This window comes from Thunnus thynnus, chromosome 9 (assembly GCF_963924715.1).
Source record: "Thunnus thynnus chromosome 9, fThuThy2.1, whole genome shotgun sequence".
NCBI lineage: Eukaryota > Metazoa > Chordata > Actinopteri > Scombriformes > Scombridae > Thunnus > Thunnus thynnus.
In genome coordinates, this window is record NC_089525.1 from 33,646,755 (window position 1) to 33,663,238 (window position 16,484).

The following is a 16,484-nucleotide window of genomic DNA, read 5'->3' on the forward strand; positions in this document are numbered from 1 at the left end:
GGTGCGTTCGGGTGTCAGTAGACTGAAGAGACATTTCATCATCAGCAAACTACAAAGATTGATCAATATGTCTTGTGTACTAACTAACTAACATTATTTCATGATTCATCACTATTTTTGGTTGATGCTAATATTGTTTGGGCTAATACATAATACAGCTCTACTCTCCATAAACTTCATGTTCAGAAAACTTCTTTCAGTATTTCATGTAAATATTCATCATATATTTGTGTTTATATGTAAATTAATGTTCTTCTCACTTTTGCTGCCATCATCTTTTAGCAACTTCTTCAAATTTAATTTATTTTCTTACAAAATGAAACATGATCAGTATTCATTCAGATACCTGCTGTTGCCTTTAAAAAGAAACTTTTATCACATTGAATTCTTGATTTCTAATTTTGTGTTTTTTATTTAATAAATATGCAGTTTTTGTTTCTACAGGATTATTGTCTGTTATTATTACATGTTTATTCACAATGATTAGTTTAGCATTCTTTCCTTTGGCTTTTTGTTTGTTTGTTTGTTAGTTTGGTTGGCTGGCGATGGGATTGATTTCCACACCAAACTGGGAAAAACCATTTCACAGCTGCTCTGTGTCATGTTGAAACAAGAAAGGGACAAACACAAACAACGCTGTCTAAAATATGACTGTATGCTGACAGACCAAAAGTAGGACACAGCTGTCCACTTACTTTTGGCCACACACTGTAGATCTACATACCTCAGTCTAAGCTCCGAATCAAGCAGGATTAAATTAAATTGGTCTAAAGTGAGAGTGTGGAGGTGACGAGGACACAGACTGAAGGAAACAACTTGATTCAGGAACAAATTAAGGATATAAAAAGGCACAAATTAGTAATTTCAGGGAACAATTTATCAAAAAATTCAAACAAACATGAGTCTCCCACTACAAATAAAATTCCCAGTGGAAGACTGAAAGCGTCTTTATGGAGAAATGAAAATTAAACCGGTGGAAGAATTTTTATTATTTTACTATTTATTACCAAACATGTCAATGAGAGACTGAAGAAAAGAAAGAAAAGACTTTTTGCACTGGACTGAAAAAAACTACAGTACAGTGGAGTACTATAGAGCACAGCAGAGTAAATTAAAGTACTGCGAAGTAGAACACAGAGCAGTCGTCAGTGACAAGGCCTCAGTTAACTTAAAATAAAGTGAGTCATTAAAAAAAAAAAAAAAAACACTAAATACCAGCCTTCCATCGTCAGTAGTGTCAAGCCACAATGATAAACGCTGTGTGAGAAGGTCCGAGGTCGCAGCATAGGATTCTGGGTATCGGTGGTTGCTACATTTTTGGATCCGGGGTCGTTTCTGTTTGAAGTAAATCTGCTCTTCATCTTTGTTTAAGGCAACTCGTCAACCCCCGAGCAGCAACTACAGACACATATCAACACACGGAGGGCATTCATATGATAGTGTGTTTCTATGCATATATGCACATACATGGTTACTGTGGGGTATAACTGGTGGGATAGTGTTGATAGAAAGGTCCGGACCGGCCGTCTGCAGATAGAAAGAGGCCTTTGAGTCTTTTGAAGCGACAGTTTCATCATCAGAGGTGGCACGGTGCTCTCGCCACCGCCTTGACAGTTACCAGTGTTTTCAACATTTACCTCACTGTATGTACACATAAATACAGGTTTCATGATTAATTACAGCATCGTCTCAGAGGAATTTCTCTTTCTGCGCGTTGTGCAAAACCAGGCGACAGGTTTTTCCTGCGTGTCCTGTTATCATCTGTCTGTCTGTCTGTCTGTCTGTGTGGTCTGTTTGTTCAGTCTCTCGTCTGTTCAGCCCCGCAGTGGCGAGGTCCGGCCAGAAGGTGGCGCTGTGGCACCGCGGTGGGGAACTGGTGAGCGGGACAGCAGCTGGCGAGCAGCTCGGCGCTCGGACGCTCGGAGGTGCTGAGGTATCGCTGAAGGGGAGAGGAGCTTCACTCTGCTTTCTTTATGAAGATCTGAGAGAAGACAGACCACAGAAACCAGTAAGAACCAGTATGAACTCACAGCGTACTACAGTATTTTAACAATAAACCATCTGAGATTCTGCATCTGAATATTCCCTCATGTCCCACCTTTAAAGTTTTCCCACTAATCTCACTAATAACCAAGAAGACAATACTACAAAACTGGAAAGACAGAATAAATTATGTATAAAACACTCATTAAAGCTAAAAATAGAACATTCATATTCAATAAAGCACATTAAATATAGTAAAAAGTAGAAATGATTAATCAGCAGTCCTGCTGGTTCTCACAGTGTTCAGTCACACTGTAAAATTATATTTTCATGTTTGTGTTGTAATATCATAAATAAAACAGAAACTTAATATTCGCAACAAAGTTTCAATTTGAAAAACTCGTCACAGATTTGAACAAAATGTTGAACTCCTAATTTCGACTTGACACAGAAAATAATAATACAGAATCTATCAAAGCATCAACACTGTAAACATGTCCATAAATATTTTACTCATTGCTGCATTTTAAAATAAAATGATCATTATCAAAAACTACTTCTCACCAAAACAGTTTTCATCAATATTTCACAAATGTGTGGCAGCAATGAGGCCGAACCACTATCACAGATTCTGGTTTATGTCCCAAACTTCTGCCTCACTGGCAAGAAATTCACAAATTCTTGGAGACCATATATTAAACCGCCATTCCTTCAGATGTTGTTTTAGTTATGTATTTATGTTTAATAGCAGCTGATGTTACAAGTGCAGATAAATATTTGATAAGAATCTCACTGATGGCAAACTAAAAACCTTTGAGGGGGAAATGGCTCCATTCAGAGGTATCAGGAGTTAAACGATGGTTAAATATGATAAATGAAATACGTTTGTAATGTGATGATTGATTTTTGTCTTTAAAATAACAAGAACATGAATTCATAGATTTGTTTTACAGAGTTCCCTTTTATAAAACTGCTGCACAGTTTGACTTTATGCATTAGAGTTTTGAAGACATAAACTTAAACAACTGTAAAATACAGAAACAATGAGTTCAGACAATTAGTGATCTTGGAGTTGATAGTGGATTGATGCTGGTGATTTCTTAAAGAAATGTTCCTGCAGTCACAAGACGCTTAAGTTCTCCACTGAACCCACACTAATTTATTCATTAAAGGGTTAAAGACAGAAGGACTTTCTCCTCACCGACTCCCAGAGAGAGGTCAGAGGTCAGGAGTTCATGCTCAAAGGTTTGCATTCCACATTCCTACTTTGTAGTGTGAATTAGTCTGATTAACAAACCATATCTGTTTATTTGTTGTTTTAGGAACATGTTCTATTGTAGAGAGATTTCTTGTGAAATTAACCTTTTGACATAAACACCATTTTAGGAGTGGTCGACCTAAATAAAAACAAAACTCCTTTTGAGTAAGCAAAAAGCAATCAAGACTTCATGTCGTTTGAACTTTGACTAAATCCTCAGAACTCTTAACCAGACCTAGAATTTCCCTTATCCCCTCCGATTTATGAATCCAGGGACCTCACACCAAGAACTTCTTAAAGAAAATCTGAAATTCCCTTAAACTCTTTAAAAACCCATCTGGTATTTTGGAAAGACACGCCTGACAACCCATAGAACTTGAACCCTCTCTAGCACTACTGGAAACACAACAATGACCTCTTGAACCTCCATAACACCACTTTATTTACCCCCCTAGAGGCCCAGAAAGGATCTCAGAAGTCCTGGAACCCTTCCTGAAAACAGTGGAACTCCTGCAGACCCTCTCAAACTCAGCTGAGGAACCTGGAACCAACCTTTTGTCCCCTTTCAACTCCCAGAGATCATGAAAAATCTGGAATTATCCTTCATTATCCATTGTAACCACCCCAAAACCTTTAAAAACCCATTCAGCACACAAGTAAAGGGGCTCCAAAGAATCCTAACATCTGTCCAAACTATCTGGTACTCAAAAGCCATCAAGGCACCTTGAAAACCTGTCAAGAACTTGCAACTTCTGTAACCAGCCAGAACTATTACTGGGATTCCTGGAACCCCTTCCAAAGCCCCCTAAACATGTTCTAGTACCTTTTGAGCCTCCAAAACATGTCTGGGATCACATCAATGACAATAGGAACCCTCTCCAGGATGCTTGGAACCCCATTAAAGACTAATTCAAGGATTAATGTAAACCTCTCTGAAAGTTGCGGAACCTCCTCAGGCATCCCTTGAATCTTAACCCTCTCTAGCACCTCTTGAATCTTCACATCTCCACTGGGACTTTTTAAGACCTTGGACCCCCTAAAGGATGCTCAAACCACTCTTAGAAATTCCTCTAGACCCCTCTAGAACCCCAGCAAGGACTTCGGGACTCATGAAACCTTTACTGAAATCTACTTAAATTCTGCAGACACCCCTTGACCCCTACACCTACCCAAAGACCTCCGCCACCCTGTTCACTGTCATTTTGGATAAATGTCTCCATTCAAAGGCGTTTCTAAACAAAACCCTGAGCTGCTGTGTGTCAAACCAGTTTTAAACTGGTCCCAGCTATCCACCCAGACCACCTCACCTCGCTGAGGATCACCCAGACCGGTGAGTCCGTTATCACTGAGAGACGCATGGCCTCCAGGGGCCCAAAGGTAGGGTCGACCTCCCCCTCCGCGATCCCATTCTGGAACGTTCCTGGAAGAGAAGATCAATAGGATCAATAACCTGATGGCCTTTCACGTGTTACATTTAAAGGAATCTGTGATGTTCACAGACTTTCAGGAATGTGGTTTGTGTTTTTTTGGGTCACTTACATCCCAGAATGCCTTGTGACAACTCTTTTAAAACACACAGTCATTTATAGAAAATACAAGATACCAAGAATATCAGATAATAAAGTAACACAGACACCCACCTCCACAACACAAAGATTTAACATCTATTTATTAATATTTACAAAATTCAACCTCTGTAAATTGTAAATGCGTACATTTAATTTAACCATTATGCTACTATCACTGTTGTTTTCTGATACTGCTTTTATTTATTTGTCTTAACTACATTGAGAGAAACCAAACAGAGAAATTTCATTGTACCTGAGTATAATGACAATATTCTGATTTTCCTATTTTTGGTAGTATTGTTTGTATTAAATGTGCACCCATTCTTTGATGTTTTTTGGTTTTTGTCAGTGGTTTTGCATTGTAATTAATGTGTTTACGGTGTAATAACCATTAGTTTCTCCTTATTTGGATATCATATGGTGTATGGATTCTGCAAGAAAAATAATAAAAGTTAAAGGTGATTTTTAGTTTTTTCTCTGTGTATAACTTTGTGTTAGCATTTCTTAACAATATTAAGTACCAGTCAAAGGTTTGGACACACTTTTTCATTTGAGTGAAATTAATTCAGTTCCTACATCTCAAATAACACAAATACAAGAATTACAATATGGACACGAACACTCAACCTCAACATTTAAATACACAAAACAAACATCTCATTATAAACTCCCTCTCCTTTGTTGCCCACTCCTCTATGTATTCCATATTGTTACTGTGATAAAATAATAAATAAATCAAATAAAGATTTGTGTGTATGTACAGTTCAGTATATCCACATATACATTAGTTGTTGTTTGATGTTTTCTGTAAGTTTAAATGCTTTGAACGTTACATCACACGTATTCCCGACATATTAATATGGAAGAAATGAAATTCTAAGTCAAGTTTCCTGTAATTTTAAGTTTTGGACAAATTAGAGTTTTAACCAGATGGGGACACGAGATGAAAAGTGAGCGGATCATCAAAGTTATTACAATTCATCTCCAGAGTGGAACATGAATGTCTGAACCAAATCTCACAGCAATTCATCCAACAGTTGTTGAGATATTTCAGTCTGAAGCAAAGTGGTGGATGGAGTTAAGTTTCCGTCCACAGAGATGCAGCTTGCATGGCTAAAAGCCCTGATAATAAGAGTAAGGGTTACTTACCTCCATGGGGTTTTTAAGGGATTTATTCCTGGTTTATTATTTATATATTCATTTGCTGATGGAGGTTCGTGTAATTGAGGGATCTTTATGCTTTTTGTGCATAATTTACAGGGTTATTAAGACCCATTACATTTATCCAAAGTCCATTAACTAACCCCTGTGGTTTTGTGATGGTTTTCTTCCTTATATGACTGTCGGCTGTCAGTGCAGAAATAAAAAGTGATGTTTTTGTGTGTGTGTGTGTATTATCGCTGCATTCGTCTCCATCAGGGCCCATCTGGCGTCCCGCTGGTGTTCAGTCCTCTTTCTGCTCAGTGAACGTTGGTTTTTGGTGTGACTGCACCTCAACAGAGCAATAATCCCCCAGAGGATTTTATTTACTGGGATTATCATCCTGGATGTGATGCATCCAGGTACCAGTGTGACCGTAATCCCAACAAAGAGCAGCGTCTGGGGTGTGTGCGTGTGTTATTGTTTATCACAGGTATTATCTGTTATTATTGTGGGTATTATGGCTTTCATTCAGGATCCAGCGACATGTACTGTGGTCTAAGAGCTTTTTCTCAGAAACAGAGATCACACAGAGACAGAAAATGAAGAAGATAAAACCCGGAGGTTGAATCTGTCTGTTCTCTCTGCAGTGATGTTCTGTATTTTCTAAAGGGAACACTGACAGTTATGGATTCAATACAAGATCAAGAGTAACAGGACAGTTTGACGAACATGCTGCCATGTGGCAGGGACAATTCTCAGTAGGGTAAGAAAGCAGCTCTGAATGTAATTATATCTTGTCATAGACGGTGACGCCAACAAACGTTTGACAGGCAGCACAAGCTGGAGTTCAGGCTCAGAGATCTTAATGAGCTCGTTTTCACCACCAGAGAAGATGAAGCCAAACGGCCATAAAGTGCTCAAACTAAACAGCCTGATATGTAGCTAAAGGATAATTCAAGGATATTACAATTTATTTTTGTAGTTTTTCCATAATTTTTAAGTAACTAAGTACATTTACTCAAGTACTGTACTTAAGTACAATTTTGAGGTACTTGTACTTTACTTGGGTATTTCCATGTGATGCTACTTTAATACTTTCTACTCCACTACATTTATTTAACAGCTTTAGTTACTTTTCAAACAGATTTGTGTATCAGAACTTTGTTTTTTCTTCTTTCCTCTCCCATTAATCATCTCACCACCCCTCAGATTTATCTGCTGACCCTTTGGAGGGGCCCGACCCCTAGGTTGGGAACCACTGGACTAAACTAGCTAACTGTATATAAAGTAGTGTAAACTAGCTCCACCTCCAGCAGCTACAACAGTAACATGCTGCTCTAACACTGATGCTTCACTATTAATAATCTAATGATGTCATATATAATAATATATCAGTCAGAGGGACCAAACCACTACTTTTACTGCAATACTTTAACTACATCAAGCTCATAATACTTATGTACTTTTACTGCAATACTTTAACTACATCAAGCTCATAATACTTATGTACTTTTACTGCAATACTTCAACTACATCAAGCTCATAATACTTATGTACTTTTACTGCAATACTTTAACTACATCAAGCTCATAATACTTATGTACTTTTACTGCAATACTTTAACTACATCAAGCTCATAATACTTATGTACTTTTACTGCAATACTTTAACTACATCAAGCTCATAATACGTATGTACTTTTACTGCAATACTTTAACTACATCAAGCTCATAATACTTATGTACTTTTACTGCAATACTTTAACTACATCAAGCTCATAATACTTATGTACTTTTACTGCAATACTTTAACTACATCAAGCTCATAATACTTATGTACTTTTACTGCAATACTTTAACTACATCAAGCTCATAATACTTATGTACTTTTACTGCAATACTTTAACTACATCAAGCTCATGATACTTTTTCATGCAGGACTTTTACTTGTAATGGAGTATTTTTACATTGCAGTATTAGTACTTGAGTAAAGGATCTGAGTACTTCTTCCACCGCTGCTGAACTCATGAAGTTAATATCTGAGAAGTGAGTGTGAAACAGATCTCAGACATTAACATAATGACTATAGGGTTATTAAAGTTAGAAGTGATGGACAAATGCAAATGCAAGTTGCAATAAACCGGATTTATTCTTCACATTTAGACGACCGGGACTTGTTTGACGTTAGAGAAAGATTATCTTCATGGTAAAGAGGAACAGATGTGTATATAATCTCATCCTCTCTGTTTCTGCTTTCCTTCTTTAACTTCCTGTTTAGTCCTGAATCTCTCACATGGTGGATCTTATTGAAACATGTGGACGATCTCTGAGTTTCTCTGCAGACGCAGGAGGTCTGAAGGCAGCTCGCTGAAATTAATAGAGTGAAGGAGAGGCGGCCGGATCGATCCGCCGACTCATCTGAAAAATTAATGAAGGGGATAAAGAGCTGCTGGTAATTTATGATGTCAGATCAGACTCGCCCTCCTCTCCTCCTGCACGCCATCCTCTCTTCATACCTTCTTTAAATCCTCAGTGGACTCAAATAGTCTCAGAAATTAGGTCATTTTTTGGAGGAAAGATGAAAAAGAAAAGTCTCCAGATTGAATGTTTTTACAGCACAAACTGTTGAGAAGGTCTATTAAAGACATTTTCTGTTGGTTCTTCTTCTTCTTGTTATATTTGTATTGGAGACAGCAGGACAAAACATCTATTGAAGGTCCAAATAAATCCTGCTGAAATCAAAAATATATAAACCTCACTGAGGAAAACGACATTCTGCTGATGGAGAAAAAAAACCCTGAAGCTCCACTAAAAGACCAAATAAATGATATTAAATTAATTTATGTGTTTATTTATTTTTAAGCCATGCTAGCAGCACAGCTCTGTGGATGTAATGTCGTTCTGTTCATTACTTTGATCCAGACTGAAATATTTCTGTTACTGTTGGATGGATTGATGAGGTTGACTTTTGTGGTAAACGTCATGGTGACGCTAACCGCTAGCATGCCTGTAGGCTTTTAGTCCTTTTTGTTAACTTCTTGTAATTATGTGCATTTATTCACATTTTCTTGTATATTTAGTATTAAATGTATTTTGAACATGTATTTGTATTAATTGCATTAGTTAATTAGTAATTTTCTTCTCCTTGTGTGAGATTAATGTTTTTTTGTACATTGTCCCTGACAAATACATGTAATAAACTAAAGTAAAGTAAATTTACAAACATGTTACTGTCTTTATTCTTTTATTAATTTACACATATCCTAATAAATCAGGTTTGGTCCTCCAGCTGCTGACCGCTCACCAGTCAGCAGTCGGTTACAGCGCCCCCTGCTGCAGGCGTGTTTACCTGCTGCAGGCGTGTTTACCTGCTGGTTTATTGTTTGTGTTGATGTTTATCTGTCTGAACAGCTGATCAGAGCAACACAGAAACTTCTAACAGATGATTTATTGTCAAGAAGTTGTACTCAAAACCACCTACAAACCCTGCAGCTACCAGCTGACCTGCTACTGCTCAGTGCTACTGTTTTACTGCTTACATAACTCATAAAATAATATTAGAAATTTCCCCAAACCAGTGAACTTTACATCACCGGCCAAACTTGTAAATGTCCCACAAACCTTCACACAGAACTGCCTTCAGCGTGAGTTTATGTTACTGCTGCTCTTCATCAGGACAAAGAAGGAAAGATTTCTCTTTTTTTAAAGGGTTGTTTGAGGGGTAATACCAACTTTTACACTTTTTAAATCTAATTTCTGGCAATTCTTCTGGTTATTTTCATTCCCACATTAAAAATGTGCATAAAGGGTTTAGTGACTGTGTGTTTCTCTTTATCAGAGAGGCTGCAGTAGACGAGGCTAAGCTCAGGGTTGGAGAGGCCTGTAGTACCATTTAGAGTTCACATAGTATAGAGCTGCAACTAACTTATTTTCTAAATTAAATCGTTAATCATTAATTCAGAAAAATGTGAAAATTGTCGATCACATCAAAGTCTTTAAATGTCTTGTTTTGTCCAGTAAAAGTACCAATACAGCAATGTAAAACTACTCCATTAGTCCTGCATGAAAAACCCTACTACAGTAAAAGTACATAAGTATTATGAGCTTGATGTAGTTAAAGTATTGCAGTAAAAGTACATAAGTATTATGAGCTTGATGTAGTTAAAGTATTGCAGTAAAAGTACATAAGTATTATGAGCTTGATGTAGTTGAAGTATTGCAGTAAAAGTACATAAGTATTATGAGCTTGATGTAGTTAAAGTATTGCAGTAAAAGTACATAAGTATTATGAGCTTGATGTAGTTAAAGTATTGCAGTAAAAGTAGTGGTTTGGTCCCTCTGACTGATATATTATTATATATGACATCATTAGATTATTAATAGTGAAGCATCAGTGTTAGAGCAGCATGTTACTGTTGTAGCTGCTGGAGGTGGAGCTAGTTTACACTACTTTATATACAGTTAGCTAGTTTAGTCCAGTGGTTCCCAACCTAGGGGTCGGGCCCCTCCAAAGGGTCAGCAGATAAATCTGAGGGGTGGTGAGATGATTAATGGGAGAGGAAAGAAGAAAAAACAAAGTTCTGATACACAAATCTGTTTTCAGTTTTTGGACTTTTTCTCTAATCTTTGATTTTTGCTGAAATATTGGATCATTTGAACATTTATTGAAATGAAAGCATGTGAGAAGTTTAGAGGGAAAAATCACTATTTGGTGGAGCTGTTAACAACTCATAGACATGTGAAATGTGACCCCGACTACACACTGCTTTTTGTAAGACGTCAAAAGACAAAAAGGTTGGAAACCACTGGTTTCATCTTTAACAATGTGTTGTATTTTAAAAGCTTGTTATATTATCCATTGTGTCAAATCTTCATCTGAAAAGTAACTAAAGCTGTCAAATAAATGTAGTGGAGTAGAAAGTACAATATTTCCCTCTGAAATGTAGAAAGTAGCATCACATGGAAATACTCAAGTAAAGAACAAGTACCTCTAAACTGTACTTAAGTACAGTAGTTAGTTACTTTCCACCACTGGTTTTGTCCAATCAACAGTCCAAAACTGAAAGATGTTCTGTTTACAGTTTATAACAGACTATTCACATATCAAAGTAGTTGCAGATTAATTTTCTGTCAATCAACTACTCAACTAATCGACTAATTGCTGAAGCTCTAATATGGTGAGTGTGTGTGTGGATGCATTCGTGTCCTCGTTGTTGCAGGAAAACAAAAGCTGAGGGATGTTGTCCTGAATAACAGACTGTTGTGTCTCTGCTGGTATGATGAGTCTTATACTGATGTTTACAGATCTCATGTCTACATTATTAACACAAATTGAACCAAAAACAAACATTTGATTAAGTTGGACAAGAATATAACTTTCCCCCTTTGTAAATTTGAATAATTGAGTTAATATGTAAAAAGATTATTGATCATTCTGTGATGATCACGACATCCTCACTCACCTATTCTGATGAATCCGTCTTCTGTCCGATGGTACTTTGGCGTTTTCTCCCTCCCTTCTGTCAAGGCCTCTTTCTCTGCCTGGATGTTCTGGAAAATACACACAAATACACATTTACTTCCCTGTTATAGTAACATATTGTAGTATAATATATAATATAAATATATACGTATGTGTATAAATAACTTTAAATGAATGGATGGATGGGAAACATTAAACATATTCTACCAGCTTGAGAAGAAGCGAGAAAATATGGAAGTTTACATCTGCCAATATTAAAATGGATGATTGATGACAAAGTCAAAAAGTCACTAAAACAATAATTGATTAATCTCACACAGATCTTTAGTTATTGCAGTTTTGGAACCTTTTTGATTATTATTATTATTATTGTTAGTTTTTTTTTCTATTTATTTTGACAATGTAGTTTTTAATTTTAAGATTGTCTATCTTCTCATACATTTGTTTTACTATATTTGGCTTGTTTTGATTTTTCTCATTTTATTGATCAATGTGATTATAGTTAGGGATAATAGAGATGAAGGACATAAACATTCTGTTTGATTATTTTACCCTTTTTGATCATTCAATGCTAATCACATTAAAACATTGATCAGTATCAGCCCTAAAAATCCACATTGAAGAACAACGTTGGGGTTCGATGGCATTTTATTGAATCTGTTTATGGAAACTGTGTCATCGAATTCACAAAACAAAGATGAATTGTTGCTCATGTTGTTTGGACTCCAGGAAGACAAACAACCACTTTGCGGATGCTACTAGGATCCAAATGAAATAAAATAAGTCAAAAAAATTACATTCTCTGAATCTAGAATTTCATTTACATGTTTAAAAATGTTTAATTACCACCGACATGAAAATTAAAACGCCACTGACATAATAATAATAATAATAATAATAATAATGATGCTGAAAATTGTCTTTTCATTTTCAAAGTGGCAAAAATGTGCAACCTAAACCTGAAAATAAAATTCAAACTGAATGCTTAAAGTAGAATTTAAATTTTCTTCTAATTTCAGCTTGTTTCTAATGAAAATGTCCCTTTTCATGGACATTTTCATAATGGAGATTCACTTTTGTAATATTTGTCAAAGATAACCAGATAAGTCAATAGGCAGGCTGTAACATTTGATCGGCTAAATCCCTTCATTACCTGAGTTTAAAAATGAAGATGTCTGGTTGCAGGTTGGGTTGTGTTTGCTTTGTGAGTTGCAGACAGAACAAAACTCTTTAGTTTGTTGTTGGTTTTCTCTAAATGTTGGGTTGTTTCATCCTCTCAGGCCTCTTTGTAAAATCTGTCAAAGTCAAACATCAACCTCGAACCCTCTGACCCTGATTGTTAATTTTTAAAGATTGAGAGACTGAAAAAAGAACATTCCCTGAGTCATAGTCATCCATTCTGAGTTGGTGGAATATGATTTGAACACAGTCCTTGATGGGTGTCAAAACCTTTTTGTTAACAGATGTTTAGGAAAGTACATTTCAGTGTTTGTCAGACTTTTCTGTTTAGTTGTTCCTCATGTTTATCTTCTTCATCTTTCACATCATCCTTTCCCATCAGACCTTGCCATCATCTCCCTCTCCTCCCTTCTCCTGATCAGCGTTACCCCTGGCAACCGCCTCCATCCTGCCTCCCAGTCGTTTCTCTTCATGTCCTCGGCTTGTTCCAACTGTCGGTTGATTTTTTTCCTCTTTTTATTTCTTCCCTCTCTTCTCTGCTGAGGTTGCTCTCAGTGGGAGATCCTCTTTTCTCTCAGTATATCTCACTCTGTCCTGCTGTGACACTCAGTCTCAATCAGCCTCCGTCTTAAAGTCAACCACAGAGGAGGAAGAGGCGGTGATCCATCCCTCAGCCTTGATTTTAAGGAACCACAAACTTAGTTTGTTCCCAGCAATGTAAGGTGTCCATGTGGAAGTATTAAGATATGATCACCTACTTCAGATGCACCACACATTTCATCAAAATATAAGACTGATCTATTATTAAGGATAATTCCAGTTTAATCTAACTTGGGTGTTATTTTTGCAGCTTTGTCCACCATTTCTATCATTAATAATAATATTGTACTCATCAAGTTAATAGTTGAGATCTGGGAAAATGGTAATGTCACTAAAAAAGAGTCTGACACTAACGGTCAACCAATCAGACAGATCTCAGATATTATCTTGGTGAATACAATGTTATTAATACACATTATTATTGGACAAAACTATGAATGATTGGTTACTGGTTCAGTAACGGGAAGTTACTGGATTCAAAGACTCACATCGAACGGCAGAACCTCCACTGACGTGTTGAAGAGTTTGTCTCCTGGATGCTCGATGTTCCCGCTCCGAAAGAAATACCTGAAATACAAAAATGTGACGAGACGGTTGGTGAGTATAATATATATTTTTTATTTATTTTAATGTTTATTTGTATAGGGAGAAGTATATACCATGACCTAATGCCACATACCACAGCATTTCTAGCCTGAGCTAATTTGAAAAGCCCATCTCTAGATGAGCCTTTAAAATACATAAAACTCAACAGTAAAATACACATAATACTGTACAAAACTCAGCAATACATATACGTACAATAAGGCACAAAACCCAACAAGAAAGTACACACAAAGCAGCACAAAACACAAATAACTCACAAATAACAATACCATAGAAGTTTCATAAAACAACAGATCACTCGTGACTACATATTGATGAAAATGATGATTACTAGTAGTAACAAACTAGTAGTATTAGCAGTGGCAGAAGTTGTAGTAACAGTTGTAGAAGGAGTGGTGGTATCACTGTAGTTAACAAAGGGTACTACAGGTTATAGGGTGTGGAGGAATACACCCTATAACCTGTAGGGTACCCCTTTGATACCCTGTGGTATCCTAGAGACCTGGATGGGACCTTGTAACTCCTAGTACTCTCTAGCACCTTGTGACACTCCAGTATCTCCTGGTTTGATGCAAGAGTATCAAACCCTGTAACAAATAGTACACCTTTTGGTACCCTTAAGACTGTAACTCCCTAGTACCCTCTACTACCCCGAAATACTTAGTGACCTCTGGGACACCTGAGATTGTGTAACGACTACTACCCTTTGGTAACACCAATACCTTGGAACTCTTAGCCCTGACATCTTGGACCCCTAATTCAATTCTGTGCCCCCTAGAATCTCAAACCCCATAGTGCCATGTTAGACCTTGGGATCTTATGATACCCCTCACATCCATTCACCATTTGTACACTCTGGTACCCTTGACATCTTGGTACACCTAATGTCATCCGGTCCTGTATCTCCTAGTGCCCTCTGGTACCCCTGGGGTCCTGTAACACCTAGTGGTAAGTCCTATATTACCGTTTGGCACCCCTGAGACTTTGCAACTCCTTAAGACCTCTAGTGCCCCCTGGCATTGGATACCCTCTGTTACTCCTGACCCCCAATAACCTCTTACCTCTCCTATAACAACTTGGTGCCCCCAATGCCATGTACTCACCCACTGGTACCTTTTGACGCTCTGGTATCTCCTTGCACCCCTCCCACCCTCTAACCTCTTGAATACTCTGGTACCCCTGAGATCCTGCCTGTATCCCCTAGTGCTCCCTGGCATCCTTAAGACCTTGTAATCCCTATAGTACCCTTGAGGCTGTACAACTAGTGGTAGAGTACACTAAAAATGTAATGCCTGTTGACCTCTGGTACCCCTCAGACTGTGTCCTGCTAGAACCTTTTTGTAACCCTAGGACTCTTTAACACCTTTGTACTGTATCTTCTGGTACCCTTCATACCCTGTCATCCCTTGTAACCTCTACGACCACTTTGGACCCTGTAACTCCCTGGTACCAACCTCTCAATGCGGACAGGCGTGAAGAATCGTATCCGTATAAAGTCCCCCGCTACGGGCGTGAAAGCCCAGAAGAAGTCCTCGCCCAGATAGGCCTTCTCCAGGGTGAAGTGCTGATAGGTCTTCAGGCTGGTCGTCACCTCTGCCAGCGGGTTGGCGTGACCCTTATGGAGGGTTTGTTTCCCAAAGTCTTTATCCTGGAACAAACAAAGGAGTCTGTTTACTTTGTTTTGTTTTTCGTGGATTTACACAGTTGTACCTGGTTTCTAATGAGGACGACTGGATTCAGACAGCAGAGAGTTGTGTTTTACTGTATGTCTGTGTTGTCTGTCTGTATCTCTCTAAGATGACACCACTCTGAGACAAGATAACACCTAGTCATCCTAGACCGCTGACAGCCTTTTACACTGACTGGTATCACTGCAGCCTTGCTAGCTGTCCTTGATGACTAAGCCGTCTGATTTGCAGTTTCAGTTCAGTGCAGAGACACTCAGAAGCATGACATCACTGTCAGGGTTACTTTGATGCATTTTGTTTTGATATGTTCATGCACACATGCAAGTGAAACAATCTGAGAGGTGAATGTCGTTCTTTGGTTTAACTGTCCACAGCTCTTGTGCTCATATTTACCCTGCTGTTTGAACAGTGCTGAAATTATGTCCAATAAACCAGAAATTACATTTTAATGTGTGAATTTCTGTTTCAATTCCACAACTTTAGTCTATTCCAAACATAACAGATATTTTTTTATGTACATAAATAGTTGGCAGTTGAAGAGAAATGGTGTGTGCTGATGCCAACCACAACATCAACAGTACTTTCAGTCAGCCATGAATGAAGCAGCCGCTGTGTTTGGATAACATAAGTAGTCTCAAAGTGCAACACAGAACATTTGTGTATGAGTCATTTTTTAGCCAAATGAGTATTAAAATAAGCTGTAACTGTTAGCTACCACTTATTAATGCTAAAATTACATCAGCCTACAGACACAACCCTGAACAGAGTTATAAATAAACAAGACATACAGGCCTGTGTTTCCGCTGTGCTGCTTAATAACCCTCCAATGAAAAATCCTTAAATAACTAGAACATGGTTGAACCTAATAGCTGACCCCTGCTATAAAGGCTCACAAGCCAAAACCTTTGTGAACAAGTGTCTTAGAAATTCACAATATTCTTTATTTTCACTCCAGTAATTATTTTGATTTTTCTGGAG

General features: G+C 37.6%; 1 protein-coding gene across 1 annotated transcript in view; it reads right to left on the bottom strand.

Annotated features, from left to right (window-relative positions):
- Positions 1 to 859: 859 nt before the first annotated feature.
- The window catches only part of mgat4b (alpha-1,3-mannosyl-glycoprotein 4-beta-N-acetylglucosaminyltransferase B), a 105,720-nt gene continuing 90,095 nt past the window's right edge, over positions 860 to 16,484 (bottom strand). The window contains exons 11-15 of the mRNA XM_067598209.1: positions 15,273 to 15,466; positions 13,701 to 13,779; positions 11,414 to 11,501; positions 4,549 to 4,661; positions 860 to 1,981 (exon numbers count right to left, since the gene is read on the bottom strand). Of these exons, the coding sequence (XP_067454310.1) occupies positions 1,958 to 1,981; positions 4,549 to 4,661; positions 11,414 to 11,501; positions 13,701 to 13,779; positions 15,273 to 15,466 (498 nt within the window). The 3' untranslated portion in view covers positions 860 to 1,957. The remainder of the gene's footprint in view (positions 1,982 to 4,548; positions 4,662 to 11,413; positions 11,502 to 13,700; positions 13,780 to 15,272; positions 15,467 to 16,484) is intronic.